The 22,704-nt window shown below is 41.6% G+C and overlaps 1 protein-coding gene across 3 annotated transcripts in view; it reads right to left on the bottom strand.

The window, feature by feature from the left end:
• The window catches only part of LOC114655879 (SH2B adapter protein 2), a 78,567-nt gene that overhangs the window by 27,078 nt on the left and 28,785 nt on the right, over positions 1 to 22,704 (bottom strand). For all 3 annotated transcript variants that reach the window (XM_051930787.1, XM_028807164.2, XM_051930786.1), the window contains exons 2-3: positions 19,673 to 20,540; positions 13,698 to 13,799 (exon numbers count right to left, since the gene is read on the bottom strand). In XM_051930787.1, the coding sequence (XP_051786747.1) occupies positions 13,698 to 13,799; positions 19,673 to 20,509 (939 nt within the window). In that variant the 5' untranslated portion in view covers positions 20,510 to 20,540. The remainder of the gene's footprint in view (positions 1 to 13,697; positions 13,800 to 19,672; positions 20,541 to 22,704) is intronic.

Here is a 22,704-nt window from a genome sequence, read left to right as displayed (position 1 = left end):
TCTGACATCCAAAGACTGGAACACAGGCAGCTGATGACAGGACATTACATTGTCTCGAGTGAACTCCTGAACTGAGACAACCTTTACAACTTTTCCTTTTGCTCTTTACTTTTTTTGTTGACTGGGGCTTGATTTAAAGAAATTGCTGAAGAAAACAATCTATTATGCTGTACACCTGTAATATATTATCATAAATTATTGCTTTTAAAAAATGTAGATATTATAAATTAAAAGGACAAAGCTGTTAACTGTTTTGTCAATGTTGTTTTTACTTTAGGTCATGCATGTTTTTTATTTTACTCTAGCACACTCTTATGAGGATTCCCCCAAAGGCTCTTTGCAGTTCACTATTGTTTGTACACACCGGTGTTGTCTTCAAAACTATTAAAAAGTGATGTGCGTCTTATTGTTGTACTAACACTTTTCTTACAAAAGATGCTACCTGTGTCACGGAAGGTACTGAACCAGTGTCTTTATGCTTTCCTTTGTGTTCATTTTAGTAGAACTGTAGATTTCTCTGTTTTCCTTGCACTGAACCTCAGCCATTCCACATTTGCTCACTTCTCGTACTGATGTCTGTCGCAGGTGGCTGGGGGGGGCGACCCGGCTGGGACGCCCTGGAGGACCAGAAGGGGGTTTGCACCTTCCCCAGACCACGTGGGGGCGACCGCCCTGGTACCTATGGGGACCACAGGTACAGAACACAGGGGGTGCCCCAATGCCTTTGGACCTCAGCCCTTCTGCCACACCTGGAAGTGCTGGGGGGAAGAGAAGCGGAGACACCCGGAGTGCTTGTGGGTACGCAGCCGGCACTTCCGCCACACTGGGGAGTGCTAGTGGAAGATTGCTGGGAAGCACCTGGAGCACATCCGGGTGACTATAAAAGGGGCTGCCTCCCTCCATTTGTTGGCTTGAGTCGGGAGTGGAGAAGGACGGAGCTCGGGAGGAGAGACAAGGAGGCGACATGAAGAGAAAGGCATTTGTGTTGTGGCCTGGACTTTGGGGACTTTTGGGAGTTTGTGGTGCACTTTTATGTAAATAAGATTGTAAATAAACGTGTGTTGGGTGACGTCAACGTGTCTGCCTGTCTGTGTCCGGGCCGGCTTCCACATGTCTTAAGTACAAATACCTAGCCCTGGCAAGAAATGGGCTGTGTTTCGACTTACTGAACTGTTTGCAAATCAAGTCACTTATGCTTTTAGAGAGCTAAAAAAGAATGTGGGCATGGAAACCCACACAGGAATGACGGGGCATTGTAGCACTGCATCGGACCACGTATGTCTTTGTTTTAGATTTTGATAAAAATGACTCTCTTATCTACAGAGTTAAATGTCTTTCTGCAACAAGGAGTCCCCCCTGAGTAACAGTGTCCGAGAGGAGTTTAAAAAGTCCAATGATGGTTTGAACTTTGAAAACATAAAAGTCAAATGGCCCAAACAGAGATCATGGTGCTTCAAAGGTGTGCATTGGGCACTCACTTTTTTTTTTAAGACTGAATTTTCAGGCAAAGAATTGCTTCATGATAAATTTGTATCATAAGTAGGGTGATGAACATATATTTATATATATGGTGAAAATTATTTCTGATATGTTCACTAAAAGCTAAGAACTATTTGAGAAGTTTATTATATTATATGGGGGTAGCATTATGAAGACGTCGATCTTTGCCTGAATGGTTTTCTGTGTAACTTTAGCCTATAAAAATATGTTTCTCTTTTTATGTCAATGGCCAGCTTTAAACTTTGCTGTCTGCCCACTTCTGAGTACACTCTTAGTTTTAAATTATACACTATGTTAAGTTTATCTTTTATTTCATGCTTATTCTCTATCTTCGCTAAATTTGCCAAACTCTGTCCTCAGTGTATGTAAAAGTCTCATCTAGTAGCAGAAACTTACACTCTTCCTTTAAAGCCCACTTTCAGAAAGTCAAAAGAGTTACAAATGCGCAATTTGCTGTGATCCCTCTGTAATCGTGTAATGGATATCATGGTTTCTGTGAAAGAACATCCATCCATCCATCCAATTTCTAACCCGCTGAATCCGAACACAGGGTCACGGGGTCTGCTGGAGCCAATCCCAGCCAACACAGGGCACAAGGCAGGAACCAATCCTGGGCAGGGTGCCAACCCACCGCAGGACACACACAAACACACCCACACACCAAGCACACACTAGGGCCAATTTAGAATCACCAATCCACCTAACCTGCATGTCTTTGGACTGTGGGAGGAAACCGGAGCGCCCGGAGGAAACCCACGCAGACACGGGGAGAACATGCAAACTCCACGGAGGGATGACCCGGGAAGCGAACAGTAAAATGATATTAAATGTATGCCTTAGCACTGCTGGCTCTGGGTTTCTATCCCAAACCCGCTGTCCATCTCTGGGGGTCTGCATGTTCTCCCCAGATCTGTGTGATTTTTTTCTGAGCACTCTATGAAATGTGCTGGTCAATGGCTGGCTCTCCACTTATGACTGCAGTGTGAATGTGAGTGAGGCTGGCGGTGAGCTGCCATTGGTCCTGCCTTGTGCCAGATACTGCTACAGTAGGATATGACCCAGCGCAACAGCAAAATTGGATTAACTGAGCAGAGAAAATCGACAAACTGAAAGATGGCCTCAGTTAAAACAGGCATTCACAGAACTGCCAAGTTAAACATAGTCAGACATTTTCTTGTAATGTTATGACTTTGGCTGTATTTTATAATAAATTACTGATGTTTACTCAAGCTCCATGACTCGTGTTCAAAGTTACTGTACTGTATTTATGATACACAATTAATTTAAACCATTTTGCTTGTAGATATTTTATAGAAGCTTCCTATGAAGGCTACTCAGCATTGAGTTTTGTTATGGAGAAACAGGTTTAATTCAATAATCAATTGAAATAAATTAACATATGGTGACATTTCTGATGAAACAATAAAAACATTTTGATAATAACTTCCCAAAAAGCTTTTTTGTCTCCCATGGGAGAAAAAAGAACATTAAACCACAAGCTGATTAATCAATATTATAATAAATAAGAATCTCCCAGTCTATGAAATTGACAGGTGATGATGTTTAATGATTACTTTTAATAAATGAAGAGTCATATATTATATAATCTATTGATTACATATTCAGAGAAGAAAATGAATACATACTGTCACGCACGAATGCATAGGGAGCCGCTTAAAGACCCAACGAGCAGAGTGGCATATCGTACCAGGGGACAACGACGGGGTACTAACTTTCTTTCTTTATTTCCGCAAAAAGAACGAAGCACCACCGCCTTGAATTCACCCGGACTCGGTAACAGGCCACTTCCGGGTCCCTTCCTTTCCTCTTGTCCCCCTCTGATGACGTCATTCTCCCATCTACCACCACGGTTCTTTCCCAGCATTCCATCTGCCTATTTCCGGTCCCACCACATAAATTGTCCGCCTGTCATTTTCATTTCTGTCTGTTGTACGTTGGAGGAAACACTGACTGCATTTTGTTTACAGTATACGGGGCCGGAAAATCCCAGACCTTCATGCTTGTTTCTGTTTGTTACAATACATATTGTGCTAGACAACAAATGCATTTTGTCTTGAGACACAAAATCCTCCATAGGCCTGTACGTGGACAGTAAGAGGCACATGGATGACACGTCACAACATATGGACCCCAAGGTCCAATCCTGTATGACAAACAGATCAGTGGAGGATGTGAGGCCCCAGGGTATTCACCATATGCTTCGGAATCAGCTCTTCAATGATTACATCTGTGCTATTAGCATTATCATCATCCTAAAACCTAACAATAAAGTGGCAGGCATGAATAGCAATCAATCAATCAATCCTTGTATTACTGGCTATTGAGTTTCCATTTCTGACAGGATTCAAATGCAGAGCCTGCAGATGCCATCTCTAAATCTCTCACTTTGAGTATGGTAGCCACACAGAGTTAGATCTTATCCATCCTTTCATCCACTTTGTAGCTTAGTTATCTACTACAGGGTTGTTTGGAGTTAGTGTCTATACTGGCAACAATGGTGCCAGGCGAGAACTAACCCAGAATGGGACATTAGTCAATCAAAGGGCACACACATACACTACCACATTCAGTTTCTTTTTCAATTACTCAGTTTCTTTGAGTAATTATAACTGAGTGGACACAACACATTTTGGCTATTGTCAGGAAAGCTCACCTGCATCTGAGGACAACTTGGAATTCTCAGAAACTTCTACAGGTCTACACTGAAGTTCATCCTAAATGGCTGCATGCCATCCTAGTACTGCACTGCTTAATGCAAAATTATTAAGCACTGGGCAGAGTGGTGAAGGCAACAAAAAATATTACTGGCACTTGGCTGCCTGTGTTACAGGGCATGTATAATGCCTATTGCTTTAGAAAGACTCACTGTCCTATTGAAGATCTCAACCATAATGCACAGTCACTTTCCTCATTCCTCCCTCCTGGTAGGTATAAATGATGATTTTATTTATTAAGGAAAAAAAAAATATCCAAACCTACTTGGTCCTGTGTGAAAAAGTAATTGCCCCCTAAACCAAATAACTGGTTGTGTCACCCTTAGCAGTAACAACTGCAATCAAGCATTTGAGATAACTGGCAATGAGTCTTTCACATCACTGTGGATGAATTTTGGCCCAGCTTCTTTGCAGAATTGTTTCAATTCAGCCACATTGGATGGTTTCCGTCCATGAACTGCTTTTTTAAAGATCATACCACAGCATCTCAATTGGATTCAGGTCTGGACTTTGACTAGGCCACTCCAAAACCTTCATTTTGTTTTTTAAAGCTATTCAGAGCTGGACTTGCTGGTGTGTTTTGGATCATTGTCCTGCTACAGAACCCAAGTGCGCTTCAGCTTAAGGTCACAAACTGATGGCCGAACATTATCCCTGTTCAGGATTTTTTGGTAGAGAGCAGAATTCATGGTTCCATCAAGCACAGCAAGTCAGCCCCAGACCAGCACACTACCACCACCATGTTTGACTGTTGGTATGATGTTCTTTTTCTGAAATGCTGTGTTTCTTTTACGCCAGATTTAACGGAACGCACATCTTCCAAAAAGTTCAACTTTTGTTTCATCAATCCACAGAATGTTTTCCCAAAAGTGTTGGAGATCATCAAGATGTCTTTTGACAAAAGTGAGACAAGCCTTTACGTTCTTTTTGGTCAGCAGTGGTTTTCTGCCTTGGAACTCTGCCATGCATGCCATTTTTGCCCAGTCTTGTTCTTATGGTTGAGTCATGAACACTGACCTAAACTGAGGCAAGTGAGGCCTGCAGTTCTTTAGATGTTGTTCTGGGTACTTTTGTGACCTCTTGGATGAGTCATCGCTGCACTCTTAGGGTAATTTTTGTAGGCCAGCCACTCCTGGAAATGTTCACCACTGTTCCATGTTTCTCCATTTGTGGATAATGGCTCTCACCGTGGTTCACTGGAGTTACAAAGCTTTAGAAATGGCTTTGCAACCTTTTCCAGACTGATAGATGTCAATTACTTTGTTTCTCATCTTTTCTTGAATTTCTTTAGATCACGGCATGATGTCTTCCTTTTTAGGATCTTTTGGCCTACTTCACTTTGTCTGACAGGTTCTATTTAAGGTCTGGCAGTAATCAGGCCTGGTCGTGGCTAGTGGAAATGAACTTAGCTTTCCAAAAAATGCAATTAACCACAGTTACTTTTTCACATAGGGCCATGTAGTTTTTTTTCCTTAATAAATAAAATCATCACTTAAAAATTGCATTTTATGTTTACTTGGGTTATCTTTATCTAATACTTAATTGATGATCTGAAACATTTAAGTGTGACAAACGTGCAAAAAAAAAAGAAATCAGGAAGGGGGCAAATATTTTTTCACAGCACTGTAAATTGTACTGTACATATGCTTTTCATGTGACTTTGTTTCTCCTTTTGTTGCTACTGTATCACTGTCACTATTTTGGGGAAACATACAAGTAAGAATTTCATTGAACTGCATTTACATGACAATAAATATTAACAACTGCATTTCATATGTGTTTTTTGCAAGAACGGTCAAGTCTGCAGATGAGGCCACATTTTTGGGAGTCATCTCAACTTTTTAAAAAAGAACTTGTGGTGAAGTGGAAGTGACACAAAAATATGCTGCCACCATTATACAGTAGAACCTCTGGTCATGAATGTTTCCGAACACATACAAATCGGGTTACGATCAAAAAGTTTGCCAAAATTTTGCATCTGTTCACGACCACACGCTCTGGTGGCGAACAAAAACACTGGCGGCCAGTTTCCCTTCCGGTCCGTACGTGCCAATGATTTCCCATTCTCTGTTTCTCTGTTCTGCGGTGGGTTGGCACCCTGCCCAGGATTGTTTCCTGCCTTGTGCCCTGTGTTGGCTGGGATTGGCTCCAGCAGACCCCCGTGACCCTGTGTTCGGATTCAGCGGGTTGGAAAATGGATGGATGGATGGATGTTTCTCTGTTTGTTTGCGTATAGAGGGCCTGAAAAAAAATCCTTCTTTGAGTGGCGAAGGTGAGGATTTAAAGCCAGTAGAGGATGGTGGGAAAAGTTTTGCAAGAGAAGTGGAATTCAATTTTTTTCCCTGTGCTTAAAACTCATAAAAAAAGTGTTTACAGTGAGCGGTCCTTAAGGGTCTAGCGTGAACTCTTACAATGTTAGTTTTCTCTGTTGTTCAAGGTTTTCTCAGTGTTATTCAATGTTTTTTACATTTAGTTTACTATTACACTGCGCATTCTATGGTATAATTAACTATTTTTGTGCTTAAAAAACTTTAAAAAATATATATTTACATACAGTTTGTACGGTCTGGAACGGATTAACTGTATTTACATACAATCTTATGGGGAAATTACATTCGGGTCGCATCCAGAGTTTTGGAATGAATGAATGAACTAGAGGTTCCACTGTACTCCAAAGGCCAGGCTGAAGGGGCAGTCAAATATTTCATTTTCCTGGATAGAAGAATACCCTGCAGGGTAACATAGGAAGTATGCATATCTGCGATGGCCAAGAAAGCTCACCAGAGGCGTTTCGTATCCTCTGATGGATCTTCTCCTGTCTGGTAAACTTGTTCAGGTCTATTGAGAGTAGGCCTATGTGGCTTCACAGCAGCACATTCCCCATCTTGACACTACAGCCTTTTGCTTTCTACTCTGTTTTACTTTTATTTGCCACATAATTCAGAAGAAGAGTCTAACTAGTTATTCTTTTCAAGTGCATTTCTGTTAAATTGGCTATTTAGAGGTAGTTAGAAATGATGATTACTGTGGACCACAGGTTTTTGGTTCTTTGAGATATTTTATTTGTACGAGCTTCACCTACTCAAATTCAATGCAAATTTCATTGTTTTGGCAATAAAGTAAAATGCATAAATGCAATATAATTAATGCAGTTTGTTTTTTTTTTTGTAAATGCTTGCTTATTCTCTTAGCTCATTTGCCTGGGTATTCCTTCCCTAATACAGAGACTTGTCATCACCCTTTACATTTCATTTGCAACACACTCTAAAACATTATTTTTATTGTTGTTAAGTAGCTGCCATCACTGCTCTAATGATATGACATCACAGGACATTGGGGGCAGGCCATCTTTAATGTCTAATAATGAAAATGATGAAAAATAATGTAGTGAAAGGACATAGTGAGTGAAGGCGATGGAAGCTCATGCCCACCTCTCCCTCTTACACTTTCCACTTCCTGACAGCACGCCAATTTCCTCTTTGAATGCGTCTCTTTGGAAGCTTGCCATGTGTATGCCCATCACAGCTGGTTTATCAGGAGATGGTTAGGCTGCTCACCCCCTTCTTGTCACTTGTGGCTGGAACTGACTTGCAGAAATCATCTTCTCACTTGAAGCCACAAGCTTTCACAATGACAAATAACCACAGACAAAGAAATAAAAAATGCCAACAAATGCAGAAACACTGAAAGGAAAAAAAAAAAAAAAAAAACCTTCAGTCTGGCTGGTTTGTTGCAACGCACAGTATGTCTCGTCTGACAGCTTCTACAAATAAAAAGAGGCACCTTTTTATCCCCATCATCCCTCTCCTCCCAGCAATTCGCAGCTATGCAGTACTAGACTTTTTTTTGAATGTGAAGATCCTCTGCCTGGTATAGCTAAAAACACTGAGCTACGGGCCTGCAGAATTTATCACAAGAAACATGCACATGGATTGCCGGCAGGTGCCTTTGACCTTTCTGTACATAGCCGCCTGTCTGCTCACTAAGTGGCAAACTGCATTTGAGTTTAAACCTGCAATTGTCCAAGACCTCACAAATCAGGACAAAAAACACAGCATTTTCCTCTTAGTTGTGTGTAAATGTGAACATCGGGAAGCTATTTCAGCCAGCCCAGCTGGAGGACAAATCTAGGCAGAATTATTCAGTGAATGAGCGTGGCCAGTGCGCAGTGGACCCACTTCCCAGTGACCATCGACACTACTTCCACTTGGCAGTCCTTTACCTCTTGGCTTGGTCTCTTACTTTGTAATGAGGTGACCCATACTAAAGTAACTAAAAAGCTTCTGGTATGCCATAGAAAAATACATTTTGACTTGACAATGATGTTTTTTTTATTGTGAATCCCTGGGTTACAAGTTTCTTCCATTGAAAAAGGGAGTGTATCTGCTGAGGAATCTGCTCCGGGTCACATCACCTCTCAGCTGCTCGTACTAATTAAGACAACCGTGGCAAGACTTGAACCAGCGCCCTTGGATTACAGAACAATCCTCTCAGCTTGGAGCTGAACAAGAACTCTGTTTGGTACAGTGGGACCAATCAGAGCTTCTAACTATGATGGCACCCCTTTTGTAGCAGCAGGCTCTCTCAATCTCTCCACCTGGCTACACACCCTTCCTGTTACACCGGGGAGATCCAAAACTAAACCAACTAATGCTTGTCTCCTTTCCAAAGCCCAACTACATTATATATTATGTGGAGAATCAGATCTCTTGCTCAATGCATATACTGCGTAAAAAAATCTTTTTGATAATTTTTTTCCTGATAAAGTCTTCACCTAAGTCTTTATTCCTACTAGACTCTGTACCCATCTTGCTTACTCTGGGCTGACCAGTGCCCTGAAGAAAGTCACCACTGAAATGATGGGGAAATGTGTCCAATTGTAGGTCCTCCCTGCAGAAACCCAGCAGAACATCTCCCCAGGCCACTGGATGAAAAGAAAATGTGTAGTAAGAAGTGGTGTGTGGGATCTCCCTACCCTATAAAATACTCAACAATGGGAAGTTCTAATGTGAAACATCTTTAGGGTGATGGGAAAAAACACATCAAGACAGACAGGGAACGGCCTTGGACGTGCATCTTCTTTGGCATGAGCCGTATGGTGACACACTTCAATAATTAACGCACATAGATGTGCTTAGTATGACATTCAATTTAACTGTGATCATGCCAGGAAGGGGTATTATCAGGAGGTGGGACAACACAGGGTGGGTCTCTCCAAGCCAAAGATGATCCTGTGAAGTTCACCTGACAGTTTGAGAATTTACAGGTGAAACAGGCTAGCAAGGGGCACATCAAGAAGAAATTGGGCATTGGAGATCACAAGTGCCAAGAGTACTTCCACCATATCCATCATTATGGGAGCTCCTAAATAAATGGGACACTTTGAAGGCTGGGCACCAATAACAGACCACATGTGTTGCAAAGTCCGACAAACCACTAACCCTAAATACACCCTTAATATTTGCTTTTCGTCAGCAGTCTAGCTTTATTTCTTACCCATGAGCACCTTTCGTAAGAGATTTCAACTTACCTTACTTCCAACCCTATAACCCCTAAGGCTCATTTATACTTAGCACAGCGACGATAGTCAAATGTGGACAAATTCATGATGAGAATTCACCCAGAATCTGGGGAAAGATGAAAGTCTATGCAGGCAGAAATGGAAAGATCTGTGAGACTGATATGTAAATGCAAAGAAAAAATTTGAGGGAAGAGCCAGGGAATTCTACAACCACACTGTGTCAGGCACTCAGTGCTTGAACTATAAACAGAGCAGTGTGCACTTCCATGTTGACGGCTGTCTGTGTCTGATTATGAACGGGCCTTTACTCTCTCCTTAACCAACCCCTGAGCTATCAAGTCAAGCCAAACTCCCAAGTTCACTGTGCCCCATACTTAATTTTGTCATGCTATGGCCATCACTTTCTGTATATAACAGGAGAAACATCAAAACGGGACATGAGCTCACTTGTAACACTCATTTTACTGCACAGTTCAGCATGTTTTTGTTTTTTATTTCCATAACTATGACCTCTTAGTCTTGTCTTAGGTTCCATCTTGCTTTGCTGTTACTGAATATTACTTGTTTGACAACATGATCTAAATTCTTTTTCACTAACTTATAAGGGCTGCTATGACATAATAGATCTTTTGAGATTAACCCTTAACAATGGATTGATCATGCAGGACACTGACATTTTCAAAATTTTGCAACATAAAGAGTTATAAAATCCAATGAGCTGGTAGCAGTACACCAAGTAACTAGTGAGTGGATAGGCAATGCATTGCATCATCAACATAGAAGTGTGGGAGGGGGTCCTTCTTTAATGTTCTAATTTATTAAAAGTGTGTCAGATAGTGCCTGTATATAAGTCCTTTTTACAACTAACTAACTAAATGCCAGTGTGGAGGTGTTATGGCAACAAGGGCATAACTGGCATGTCCTACTTAATTGCATGAATCACAGCAATTTCAAAATCTAGCCAAACATGATAGATGGCAAGAGAATAGCTACAACCTGAGCAGAGGTTTCAATTTTGCATTCAGAATTCACAACTTATACCACTCTCCACTATCATATGCCAGTTGTAACTCTCTGGAAGTCCCCAGAGTACATTGACAGCAGAGAGCACAAACTGATATTCAGAAAAACTCATTGATGGAAAGAAAAGGGTAAAGTATGGTTTGTTAATAGGCAATGCAGTATGGGTTGGTTGGTATGTAGGTTTGGGAAACTTACTGTATTTCATATTAATTGAAGTAAAAGTGGGAGCTAAACTGATTTATGTACCAGCACCTTACAAAATAAGCTCCTGTACTTCTCATTTTAATGGATTCCATGCATAAATCTTAAAAACTTATGGCAGGTTCAGAACGCTGCCGCCAGAACCGTGAGTGATGCCAAACACCACATTGTCCCTCGTTAGCCTTATCTGCACTGGCTTCTGATCAAGTTTTAAAAAATATCTCTGCTACTAACTAATGCATCTTTCAACTTATCTACACTTCTTTCATCATATAAATCTGTTAAAATAGCTGAGATCTTCTGGTGCTGACCTAATCCAAAATCTTGTTGCACAAATCTTAGCAAATGCTCAGTCAGCTTTGTTGGTCCTACTCCCTGTAACTCACTTCCCAGCAATCCCACCATTTAACGTTTTCATCAGTCCCTCTGTTCCTTGCTGCAGTAATACAGTAATCCCTCCTCCATTGTGGGGGTTGTGTTCCAGAACCCCCCGCGAAAGGTGAAAATCCACGAAGTAGAAACCATATGTTCATATGGTTCTTTTTATATATTTTAAGTCCTTATAAACTCTCACACACTATTATAAACATTTCCCGCACAATTATACAGCATAAACCCTTTGTATTCTCTTAGATATTAGGTAAGATTCGTTGAAATTATGTATGTAAACACAGTTCATATACAGTAAAACCTAGATATTATTTTAAAGATATCGAGCGTCTCTGATATCACATATGTTACAGCCATTACGACAGACAGGCCACCAGCAATAAATACGTACAATGCAAGAAAAATTGTATACAGTAAAATGTGTGTACAGTGACACTAAACTATGTACATGTAATAAGTACTGTACGTAGATAATTAATTATGGTTACTCACCAACAATGACACGACGACTTGTCTGATAACGATGAGTTTAATTTTACTGCACAACAAAGGATAGCGTTACAGCTCTTCTAAAGGAGCCTCTTCAGGCGACTGTGTAGCACCGCCGTTGTTCTTCTTCCAGCACTCTTCAATCCAAATCCCTAAAGCAGATTCCATCCAGACTACTGCCACTTGCAACTCGTTTTGCGCCCTGGTTAAAGGACACTGCGGCCGTAGATCTTATATGCTTTTCCTCCTTTTTAAATAAAAAGAATCGTGGACTCATTGATGCCGTAATGGTGTCCTGCAGCGGTGTAGCTGTTCCCTTCCTTCAACATATCCAAAACTTTTACCTTTTCTGCAATCATTTGCATCTTCTGTTGGCGCTTGGACACGGCCCCTGAAGCAGTAGCAGGAGCACGTTAATGCTGAATGAGTGAGATGAGACTTCCTGGTTAATGCAGCACTCCGTCGCTGAGCCAATCAGTACACAGGAACTTAACTGTGTGCTCTGATTAGGTAGCTTCTCAGTCATCCGCCAATAGCGTCCCTTGTATGAAATCAACTGGGCAGACCAACTGAGGAAGCATGTACCAGAAGTAAAAAGACCCATTGTCCACAGAAACCCGCGAAGCAGCGAAAAATCCACGTTATATGTTTAGATGTGCTTACATATAAAATCCGCGATAGAGTGAAGCCGCGAAAGTCGAAGCGCGATATAGCGAGGGAATACTGTACTCACTTAGTTTGCTTGGTTTAGAAGGCTCTACCCTGACTTTATCAGCTTATGTTATATTTCTACTTTGCCTGTCTCACTATCACCATGTTCCTGTATTCTTTATTGTTTGTTGTAAATGTATTTGTCTTGAAAAACGCTTTGTGATTGTGACCACTGTTGATTGTTCCATATAATGTTGGGCTCCTTCTGATGTCCACCTATGCTGAATTTTGGCTTTCACTTGGACTTACAGTTTTCAGCAATGTGGTTTTGACTGTGACACAGTGCACCAGAAGCTAGCACTGCAGCCTCAAGCCTCCAGAGTCCTAGGTTAGGTTTGCATGTTCTCCCTGTGTCTATGAGACTTTTTCTTAAGGTTCTCTTTTTTTCCCCCTTGCACATTCTGAAGACATCTAGGCAACTCAAAATTAGCCCTGTGTGAATGCAAGTGCATGTTGGTCCTGCAATGGAATGGTGTCATGAGCAAGTTTGGTTCCTGTATTGAGCCAAAGCTGTCAGGATAGGCAATTCCTGAAATGGATTAAGAGAATTTCAGATTGTCATGATACTTAGTTCAACATTTTGTTTTCATATAGGCTTCTTATACTGCTATACTCATCTTGCCAGTCCAGGGCTTGTTCTGCCAAAATGCTGACCAGATAGGCACTGACCTCTTATAAGCCTAAACTGGATTAAATATGTTAGAAAATTGATGAATGGAAAGATGGATGTTATGATTTCCATGTATCTTTAATACTGCAGTGATGGCACAATATAAAATAAAGATTGATGGACTGACTGGTGACCTGGATTTAGACTTCAAATCAAATTTCATTTGTCAGATTGCCTTGTAATATAATGGGTTTTTTTTTCAGAAGTCAAAACACAGGCTTTTATTCTCAGGGTGTCTTGTGATTCTGAGAGTGACTGGTGAAGAGCCAACCGCCTCCAAGCTCTTCGCTCCCCACGCTACTGCTTGGCTGCCTGCCACTTGTCTCCTTTGTAGTGTGTTTGTTAAGCAGTTAGAACGATTCAGCGGCTGCACTGGCCTTAAGATTCTTCTCCTTCAAAAAGCCAGTATGTGTGCTTGCTGCATCAGTTAGCATTTATACTGTGCTTAGAAACTCACCTTGAGGACAAAGGTGTTATCTTTGTCAGGCATCTCCAGGGGCATTGTTGTCCGGACCTCTACAATAGCTGAAAGGGGCACGCAGACCTTCGGTTTGGTGGACTGCAAAAAATACAAAAAGACAGCCGAGTAAATGTACAACGTCAAGCTTACTGTATGCCCATAGAATTTGGCAGACAATTTCTCTACTGGGGCTTCTATAAGACAAGTAAAAAAATTCCCAACTTTGCATTCACGTGAATGCTCAACCAACAACAACACCCCCTTCGTTTTGGCCCTAAGTTGTGGACCTCTTAGGGTAACCCATTGTTACATTCTAGTTTTAGAAATTTGAAGAAATCTCTTTAGGAACAAGGCAAACAAAGCTGACCTGCTCTTCAACGTGTACCTCACCCATAAACCATCTGCTTCAACTCACCTGTGGTGCTAGCCTTAGCCAAATCAGCCACTGCTTACAACACAAAAGCGTTTAAATCATGTGTTTGTGGTGTAGTGGGTCCACAGCTCAAGTTAACAGGGCCACTTTTTAAACAAATAATCGCCACACTCGCGGCTTAGCAAGGGGGCGTGGTGGTGTGCGGCCGAGCGGTTCCCGGGGAATTTGTGATGCGGGCGAACCTCACTTAAGTGCATAGGTGAGGAGTCGTCCGCATCCATAATTGTTCCCGGGAGCTGCTTATTGCCACAGCTGATCCACGTCCCCATGATAAATAGAAGCGTGAAGTGGCTAGAGGGGAAGAAAAAAGAAAATGAGAAAAGAAAGAAATGGAGGTTGCAGGAGAGGAAGGCGGCAGGAAGCAGGGAAAGGAAAGCCCGAGCAAGAGAGAGACAGAGCGAGCGAGCGCCATCTCACAGGCAGCTGGGCAGTGAGCCATAGCGGGGTGTTTGTCCGACATCTAGGGCAGTTGGTAGTGGTCGCTCCCACTGAGCATTCAGTGAGGAGTGGGAGTGACCGGAAGACGGATGGCTCGCCGCGGGAGTCGGGAGGCTTGGGAGGGGGATTCCCCAGCGTGAGCATCCTGGCCGTTGGAGGAAGCCAAGTCTCGGTCTGGAGAGAGCTGAACCGAAGCCAGGGATTGGGAAGCCTTCAGATCAGAAGGTAGAAGAAGGTCAGCTGCAGGTAGGGTGGCTCCCCTGATGCATAGCCTGGATGAGAGAAGCGGGGGAGTCACCAGTAGAAGAAAGGCACCTGGATTTGTTTTAAGGGACAGCTTACAGCCATTGTTTTAACCTCGTTTTTAAAGAATTTATTTATTGTTTTTTTTAACCTCCACCTTTCACTCGTTTTAATGGATTATTTATTTGAAGATTTGAGACACTGCACTATTTATTTGGACACTGTTTTTTTGTTTGCTGTTTAAACAAACGCACTTTGCACTTTTTGCACCATCCCCTTGCTCCATTTGTTGTGCCTCACTGCCTAGCTCATCGGTGACATTACCGACGGTGTTGGGTTCAGAGCTCCCAGAAGGAAGATGGAAGCGTGGAGCGAACCCGCATCGTCACAGTGTTCAGTGTGTTTTAAGGTACTATTAGCTAATGTGTGCTACATGGAAAAAAAACAAAAAAACAAAACAGCAAATGCAAGAAGAAGTTGGCAATGCTGCCTCATGGGTGCAGCATCCTGGGTTTGAAATCTGAATCCAGTTGTTGTCTGGATGTTACAACAGATTTGACAATAATGGGCCACCCAGCCCAGCACAGCTTGTCAGTCTTATTCACCTAATATCTTCTAATATCTTCATCAAGTTGCATTTTAAACACCCTCCTGTTTACCAGTCTACTTGGCAATTTACTCCATATATTAATAATCTTCTGTATGGAAAAAAAAACTTTCTAAAGAAAGTGAAAAATTTTCCTTTAACAAGTTTTCATCTTTGTCCCTGTGCTCTTGAAGAACTAATTTCAAAGCAACAGCCAGGACTGACCTAATTATTTTCATAATTTTAAAGACTTCAATCATATCCCTTCTTAATCTCCATTTGCTTACACAGGAAAGGTTCAACTCCTTCAGTCTCTCCTCATAGCTCAAACCTCACAGTTTCTAGAATCAGCTTAGTCTTTGCTGGACTTTCTCTAGATGTGCTATATCTTTTTTGTAATATGGAGACCAAAACTGAACACAGTACTCCAGATGAGGCCTTACTGGTGAGTTGTATAATTAAAAAATAACGTACTTCACACATCAGCTAATGTATATAACCTAACAATCTAACATTCTATTAGCCTTCTTGATTGCTTCTGTCTGCTAGCTGGATGCAAATGGTGATAAGTTCACAATGACAACTAAATCCTTCCCATAAATAGTACTTTCAAGAGTCCAATTTCCCATTGTGTAATCAAATCTTAACATTTTTATTTCCTATGTGTAATACTTAAGATTTACTTACATTAAATTTCACCTCCCACAAATCTGGCCAAGCCTGCCCTGGTCCCTCTGGAATGATTCAGCTTACTGTATTTTACATTATCCGCCATTCCACCCAGTTTGGTGATATTTGCAGACTTAAACAGCTTATTGATTATATTCGGGTCCAGATCATTAATGTACTGTACATTAAAAAAGAACAGCAGCCCCAGCACTTATCCCTCAGAGACACCACATTTAGCATCACCTAATTCTGATACAGTTCCTTGAACCATAACCCTTTGTTCCAAGTGTTTATGGCAATTTCAATGTCCCTTGAATTCAGACTTTTTTTTAGTTTGATCATTAACCTTTTATGTGAGACATCATTAAAAGTTTTCTATAGAAAAGCCAAGCAAAATGACACCTTTTATTGGCTAACTAAAAAGATTGCAATATGCAAGCTTTCGAGGCAACTCGAGGCCCTTCTTCAGGCAAGATGTAACATGTATACGTTTAAAACAGTATGGTACCAGCATTTTGGTGTTTTCAGTACTGGAAGTAAATGTTAGTGTTACCCATCAAGCAAATCCCAGACCCCCCAAAATCCAAACTCTTCAACATGCAATAGACTACAAGGGTGAAAGCTTTGACGTGGTGAACGCTCCATGGGGGAAACACATGCTTCAATGCCCTGGAGACCTCACAGGGGACCAACCCATAACCCTTTCTTGGATGCACTGAATGCTGCATGAGGAACCACTGTTTGTATTAACGTGGTGCACCTGGGAGGCAGGAGTGAGATGGAGGTTTACCTGTGGGAGTTATTCATTATTTGCTTTGGTACCAGTACTGCGGTCTAATACCTGGTATCAACTCCAAAGACTTGCAAGGGGGAATAAATACCAATTATTTAAAAAAAAAACAAAAACAGGTGGGTGTGTTCATATGTGTGCCCTGTGATGGACTCTCTCCTGCCTTGTGTCCAGTACTGCCATGAAATGGCATGCAAGACCAAGGTTCGGTGGCTTCCCCATCTTTCCTCATTTTAGCACCAAACTATTAATCTTCTGGGGTTGGCCTTGTTTCTGGTGTGTACTGGCCCAGATTTGCCATTTCATGCAATGTGTAAACTTTCTTGTTTTGTTAGGTGTTTTTCCATAGCACACCATATGAATTAAAGGCGACTACTTGGATAAACAAAACGGAGCAGCAGGTAGCACTGCTGCCTCACTCCCTATCTTTATTCTGGTGTGATGCCAAAAATGCTCCAATGATGATGTCTTTCATACCTTCAAATTTTGCCATCCTGTTGCTATAACACACAACGGGGATGAAGGGTACGTGATAGGTTCACTGGAGTGGGATTTCATGGCCGCTGTAAGCAGTCCTCATCTTTTTAGATAGCTGGACACTGCCTTCGGGAGGATTTTACCTTTTTGTTTGTTGCAAGTTTACTTTCCTTCTTTTTTGGGGGTTTGACAACAAGAACTGTAACTGGGCTCCATGCACCAGATTCTTAATTTTTTCTTTTGTAGCAACCACTAACAAACCTAAAATGAAAAAGTCTTGTTTTTCTTTAGTGCTAGCTGAGTCTTGATAAGAAAACAGTACTGATTAGGTTGCACTGAAAAGGAACAATAAAAAATAAAATGTGGACTGAAAAATGTCTAGTTAGTTCAGAATCTAATGGGACGCATCACTCCAACTGAACTGGGATGGCCACAATGTGCCACCTGCCCACCATATTTGAGGCACTCACTAGGGTTGAATGAATTATTCATTGTTGTTCTTAACACCCACTCATCTATTTTTGTCAAGTTGTTAGTATTAAAAGATGTAATTACTTATGCAGCATATACACAGAAAGAAGGAATTTATTATGAAAAGAGTCCGCAATACCAAGGAACACCAAGATTAACCCAAAAATCCAATTGTACTGTGCATGTCAGTGTTTACATCACTCTGAGCTGGTACTGGCAGTTACGCCACATATAAACACATTGCATGGGACTCAATATCTCAGCATCATGTGCAGTTTGCACTTTAGTGGTCTTAAAAGCTACTGAATTTGAACTTGCAAATTACCAAATTTTGTAATACAGGAGAAGAAACTTCATCAGAGCTGGATTACATGACTAAGAGAGATAACAAAAATGTGAGCAAAGCAAATTAAAATGAGAAATTCTCAAAGACATTGAAAAAGGTGCTCCGGCCGAAATAGTGAATTAAGTACTTGATGAAACCAATGAGAATTCAAGAGAAGAACAATTATGATGGAAATCAGGAGGCTCAACTCCACACAGAGTCGTGGGAATCTAGAACAAACTATGAAGTCAAGTAATTGAGAATTTTTAAAAAGCATCTGGATGAGATACTGGCACAGTGTATCCGTCAACTAAAGAAATGAGCTTGTTGGACTGAAGGGTGTCTTCACATTTGTGGCACGTCTTGCATTCTTATTAATTAATTAACACTTGGACATGAATACTGCTAATGGGGATTTGCCCGAATATACAAACGTTCAAATAATAATTCCCAAAAACACTGTTCACATAATAAAAACAATATTAGGCTCAATAAAACAATCGTCATGCAGTCTTACTCTATGTTACATAGTTGTCATTAATTTAGATGATCTTACACAGATTTCTTTTCACTTTGACATTAAAGTGTCTGTTTCTATTCTGTTAATCTCAAAAAACACATAACGAAATCCTCTGTGATTCAATGTTGCTTAATAATAAGATGAGAAAGGTTCCAAAGGAGCAAACGGTTTTTATGGGCACTGTATGGTTTCACCTTGCTCTTTTTCCCCGTGCAAACTTTGGTAGTGTATGAACCTCAATAATTTCAACGCAACCCTCTTTTGTCAGAAAAGTTAACCAGAAAAAAGTGAAATAAAAACAGAATGGAAAATAAATCAAAAACTGAATGACTGAGCTTTCTCAGCCAGTTGCAGTCACACAGTATTTTTTAATGCAGCCTACAGTACTATCACTGTATTCTCCATCTTTTTTCTTCAAGGGACCTGTTCTATTGTGTCACTATATAATGTTTTATACCAGTAAAAAATATATACGTTTTATTTTCCTGAGAAACCAAATAGCATCTTTATAGTCTGTCATGTAGGCTTGCATGTGCTCAATAAGCAAATTAAATGTGCCAAATCCCAGTGCACCTCTATGGCCTGACCAGGAAATCTAAAAGCCTCTTCCCATACAAGCTGACGTTCACCAAGACTTACAACATTACCTCACTTCAACATCGCCACTTTCTTCTAACCTGGTCATGGTCTGGGAACTCTCTCAGAATGTACAGCCTCCAATCTATAACACATTCTCCAACACTTTTTCCAGTTCTCAACTGGGTTCAACCCCATCTTTAAGCAGGCCCATTCCTCAAAACCTACTCACAATTCACAGTCAGTTTGGACTGAGGATTGAAACTGGATTGCTGAGAGGAAACCTTCACAGATAGAGGCCTCCACATACCAGACCAGACATTAGTGCTATACAGGCAATGTGAAGTCAAACAAACATTGGTAACTTCACTAATGATACAGACTTATTCTAGCAAGCTTGAAGAAATCATACCACTTATTTCCAAATTCTCTAGTTGGACCTACCTTGGGTGGCACGTAAAACTCAAGCAGGAATCGTTCCCCCTCTATTCGGACAGCTTTGCGCAGAAGCAGCCGGCACTTCTGCCACTGGGAGCTGCCCACGCAGTTGGTGTCATCTGCCACCATGTAACGCAGCATGCCCTCTCTCTGAATCTCCAGGAGCTCAGCCTTTGGTGTCTGGGAAGCCTTTGTGAGTCGCAGACGCTGGCTCCATTTCTCTCCACTCTCACTGTTGGCTCGCCGACCCTGATCAGGTTCAGGGGATGAGCGTCTGTGCCATATTTCTTTGACTCCATCCACCACGCAGAGGCTCATGTTGCGTAAGGAGAAGCCCTTCTTGAATTTGGCTTTGGGGTGGCCCATAGACACATCCTCGGTGCTCCGTGACTGTCCATACGCAGACACCTTGTGCTGCCTACCTGCTGACGCTTGGCTCCCTGCACCCCTGCCAAGGTTACCCTGACTGCTGTCCATGCTGTCCAGTGATTCGCTAGAGGCTCCTGCCTCTCTCCTGTGTAGGTACAGATCCCGGGCGTAGGGTAGAGGGCAGCTCTGGAGACCCACAAAGGGCACAATGCCGTACCTGAGAGCTCCACCCGGTGAGCCTGGTGTGGTGCTACGGCTCAGTTCTGCAGTAAAGCAGTCCAAAAAATGTGTGGCAAAGTGCTGCGAAAAAGACGTGTCCGCACCAGGGATGTCGTAGGTGGGGTTCTCACTTATGAACTGGCGGAATTTTGCGGCAAACTCAGTGGCCGAGGCGCGAGCATGCAGTTCACAGAACTCCTTCCAGTCAGGCAGTTGGCAGGATGACTCAGGGCTTGAGGGAGTATCTCCATTCATGGCTGCTCCATTCCACTTCTGGGGAGGTCAGCTGGGAAGGAAAGAAAGAGAAAATGATATTTCATGGAAAAAAAGAAGGGGTAAAGATAATGTGCAAAATCTGACCTCAAACAAAGCCAACTCTAAGAAGGCTTCATAGAGCAGGATCATATGTGCTGCCACAGCTGCCTGCCCAATTTGTCAAGCAGCAATAAATTTGTCTCTGCAGGACAGGCGTGCTCCTTAAGAACTGACTGACCACTGAGGGAACATCCACCCCCACAGTAAACCCAACAGCCCGCTACGGTCTAATCGCTGTCACTTAATCCTCTACATATTTATCAATGTCATCATTAATCGTATCAAACCAGCCTTCTCAATCACTGTCCCAAACAGTTCTACATTAGCAGCTGAGAAACAACCATAGACGTCTGGCAGTGTTAGGCCAACTGGAATAAGGAAACTAGGAAATCAAAGGAGTGGATGCTAAAAATCCTGACCAGTTTGCCATTGAAAAGAAATTTGGCTATCGGGGAAAATGTGTCCCCTTAGCAGACCGGCCAATGCAGTTCTCAAATGGCCAATTCAGGGAAAGCCTTTCCATTAGTTACAGCCATTCCACCCGCTCTTTACCTACATGTATTCCACAGACTAATGAAAGCAGTGCAATCCTAACAAAAGGTGATGAATAAAAACCGAGACAGTGAACACAGCATCGTAAATTAAAACCCCTAGTGAAACATGTCTACAAGAAACATTCATGCAGCTGTCAGTCGAAGTGGCTGCTGAGTAGCCTTATGAGCCGCATATCCGGTGGTGCTACTGTTTGAATGGATGAATGAGAACATTTAGATCATCTGAAGGTAGCATGTGTATTGTGTCCTTCAAAGCAAAAGACCCTTTTAGTATTTAAAAATTCTATGTTTGAGTGAACAAAGTTGCACACTGTGTTGACATGCTCTCTGACTATTCAAAGCTTCGAATTATGATGCTACTCCTTCTCACTTCAGAAGATTCTGGTTGGACTATTCGTAAAAATGTAAGGTCGCTGATGATTTATGACAAGTAAAGATAAAAGGCATTTTTCTAGGAAATAAAGAGCAAAATGAACATATTAAATGTGCATTACTTTGCTTCAAATGCAATTTGATCAACAAATTGCATTTCTGGCTAACCAACCAGGTTATGTGTTTTACTTTTTACAACTGACTAAAGTTCAAAGTTCAGGTTTACATCACAACCCAGACAATTCAGGTAGCTTTGCTTTCTCCAAATTGTCCTGACTTGTAGCGCTGAGTTTGTAGAAACTCAGATTTACCACCACTCCGAGAGCTTGTGAACACAGCACATGTATGGTCCTATGATACAGGGGGCCAAACGGTCTACAGTTAGAACCTTTAAATAAACAAATGCATAAAACAATGAACAAATTTAAAATGGTTCTCTGAGCACACGCAATTTATGTAGTGATGATCTGTAAAGGCTGAACAGCAACTCATAGTGACAGTTCCTTTATTCATTATAAGCACATTGAGCTCACTTTAAAAATAAAATGTATTATTATTATTATCATATTCATTGTCTCTCAAAATCCAAAAAAGGAACTTCAAGGTTCTAAAATAATTTGTCAGAAGTAGTATAACTTTATGTAGTATAACTGCTCAGACGGAAAAAACTAAATTCCTGGCTGAGGCTCGAGGCTGAGGCCATCAGTACGCATTATGCTGAAATTCAGTGTAAACAAGCCCCACAAATCTCAAACCATTTGTGCTCATAATCAAGTCTCTAAGCTGAATTTCTTCTACAAAACAGAGCCCTTAGTATTTACCCTTCTATATATTCATTCATATTCAGGATTATAGCTGCTCATCCAGCACTGCCTTAAATCCCCCCAAGTTGCATCACTGCACACACAAGTGTAACAAACGCCCTCAGTTAAATGTTTCCGCACGATACTGTAGGGTGTGTACGGCCATGCTACTCACCTCTGCTGGCCTGCAGTGGGCTCAGTTTGTCACCACAGTCTGAGGCCTGTTGCTGTCTCTTACAGAATTCGTCATTTAACCTGACTTTGCATTTCCCAGTTTTTGTAATCATGAATGAGCTCACAGCATGTGGCGTTTAGTAATCTTGAGTTCAGTTTCAGAATTGTCTCGTGCCTCTCTCACGTGCTGTCTGACTAAATGACTTTAAATCAGAGAAGCCCCAGTTCCAGT

Source organism: Erpetoichthys calabaricus, chromosome 8 (genome assembly GCF_900747795.2).
Source record: "Erpetoichthys calabaricus chromosome 8, fErpCal1.3, whole genome shotgun sequence".
Classification (NCBI taxonomy): Eukaryota; Metazoa; Chordata; class Cladistia; order Polypteriformes; family Polypteridae; genus Erpetoichthys; species Erpetoichthys calabaricus.
The sequence above is the reverse complement of the archived record's forward strand: the minus strand, read 5'-3'. Positions and strand labels throughout refer to the sequence as shown.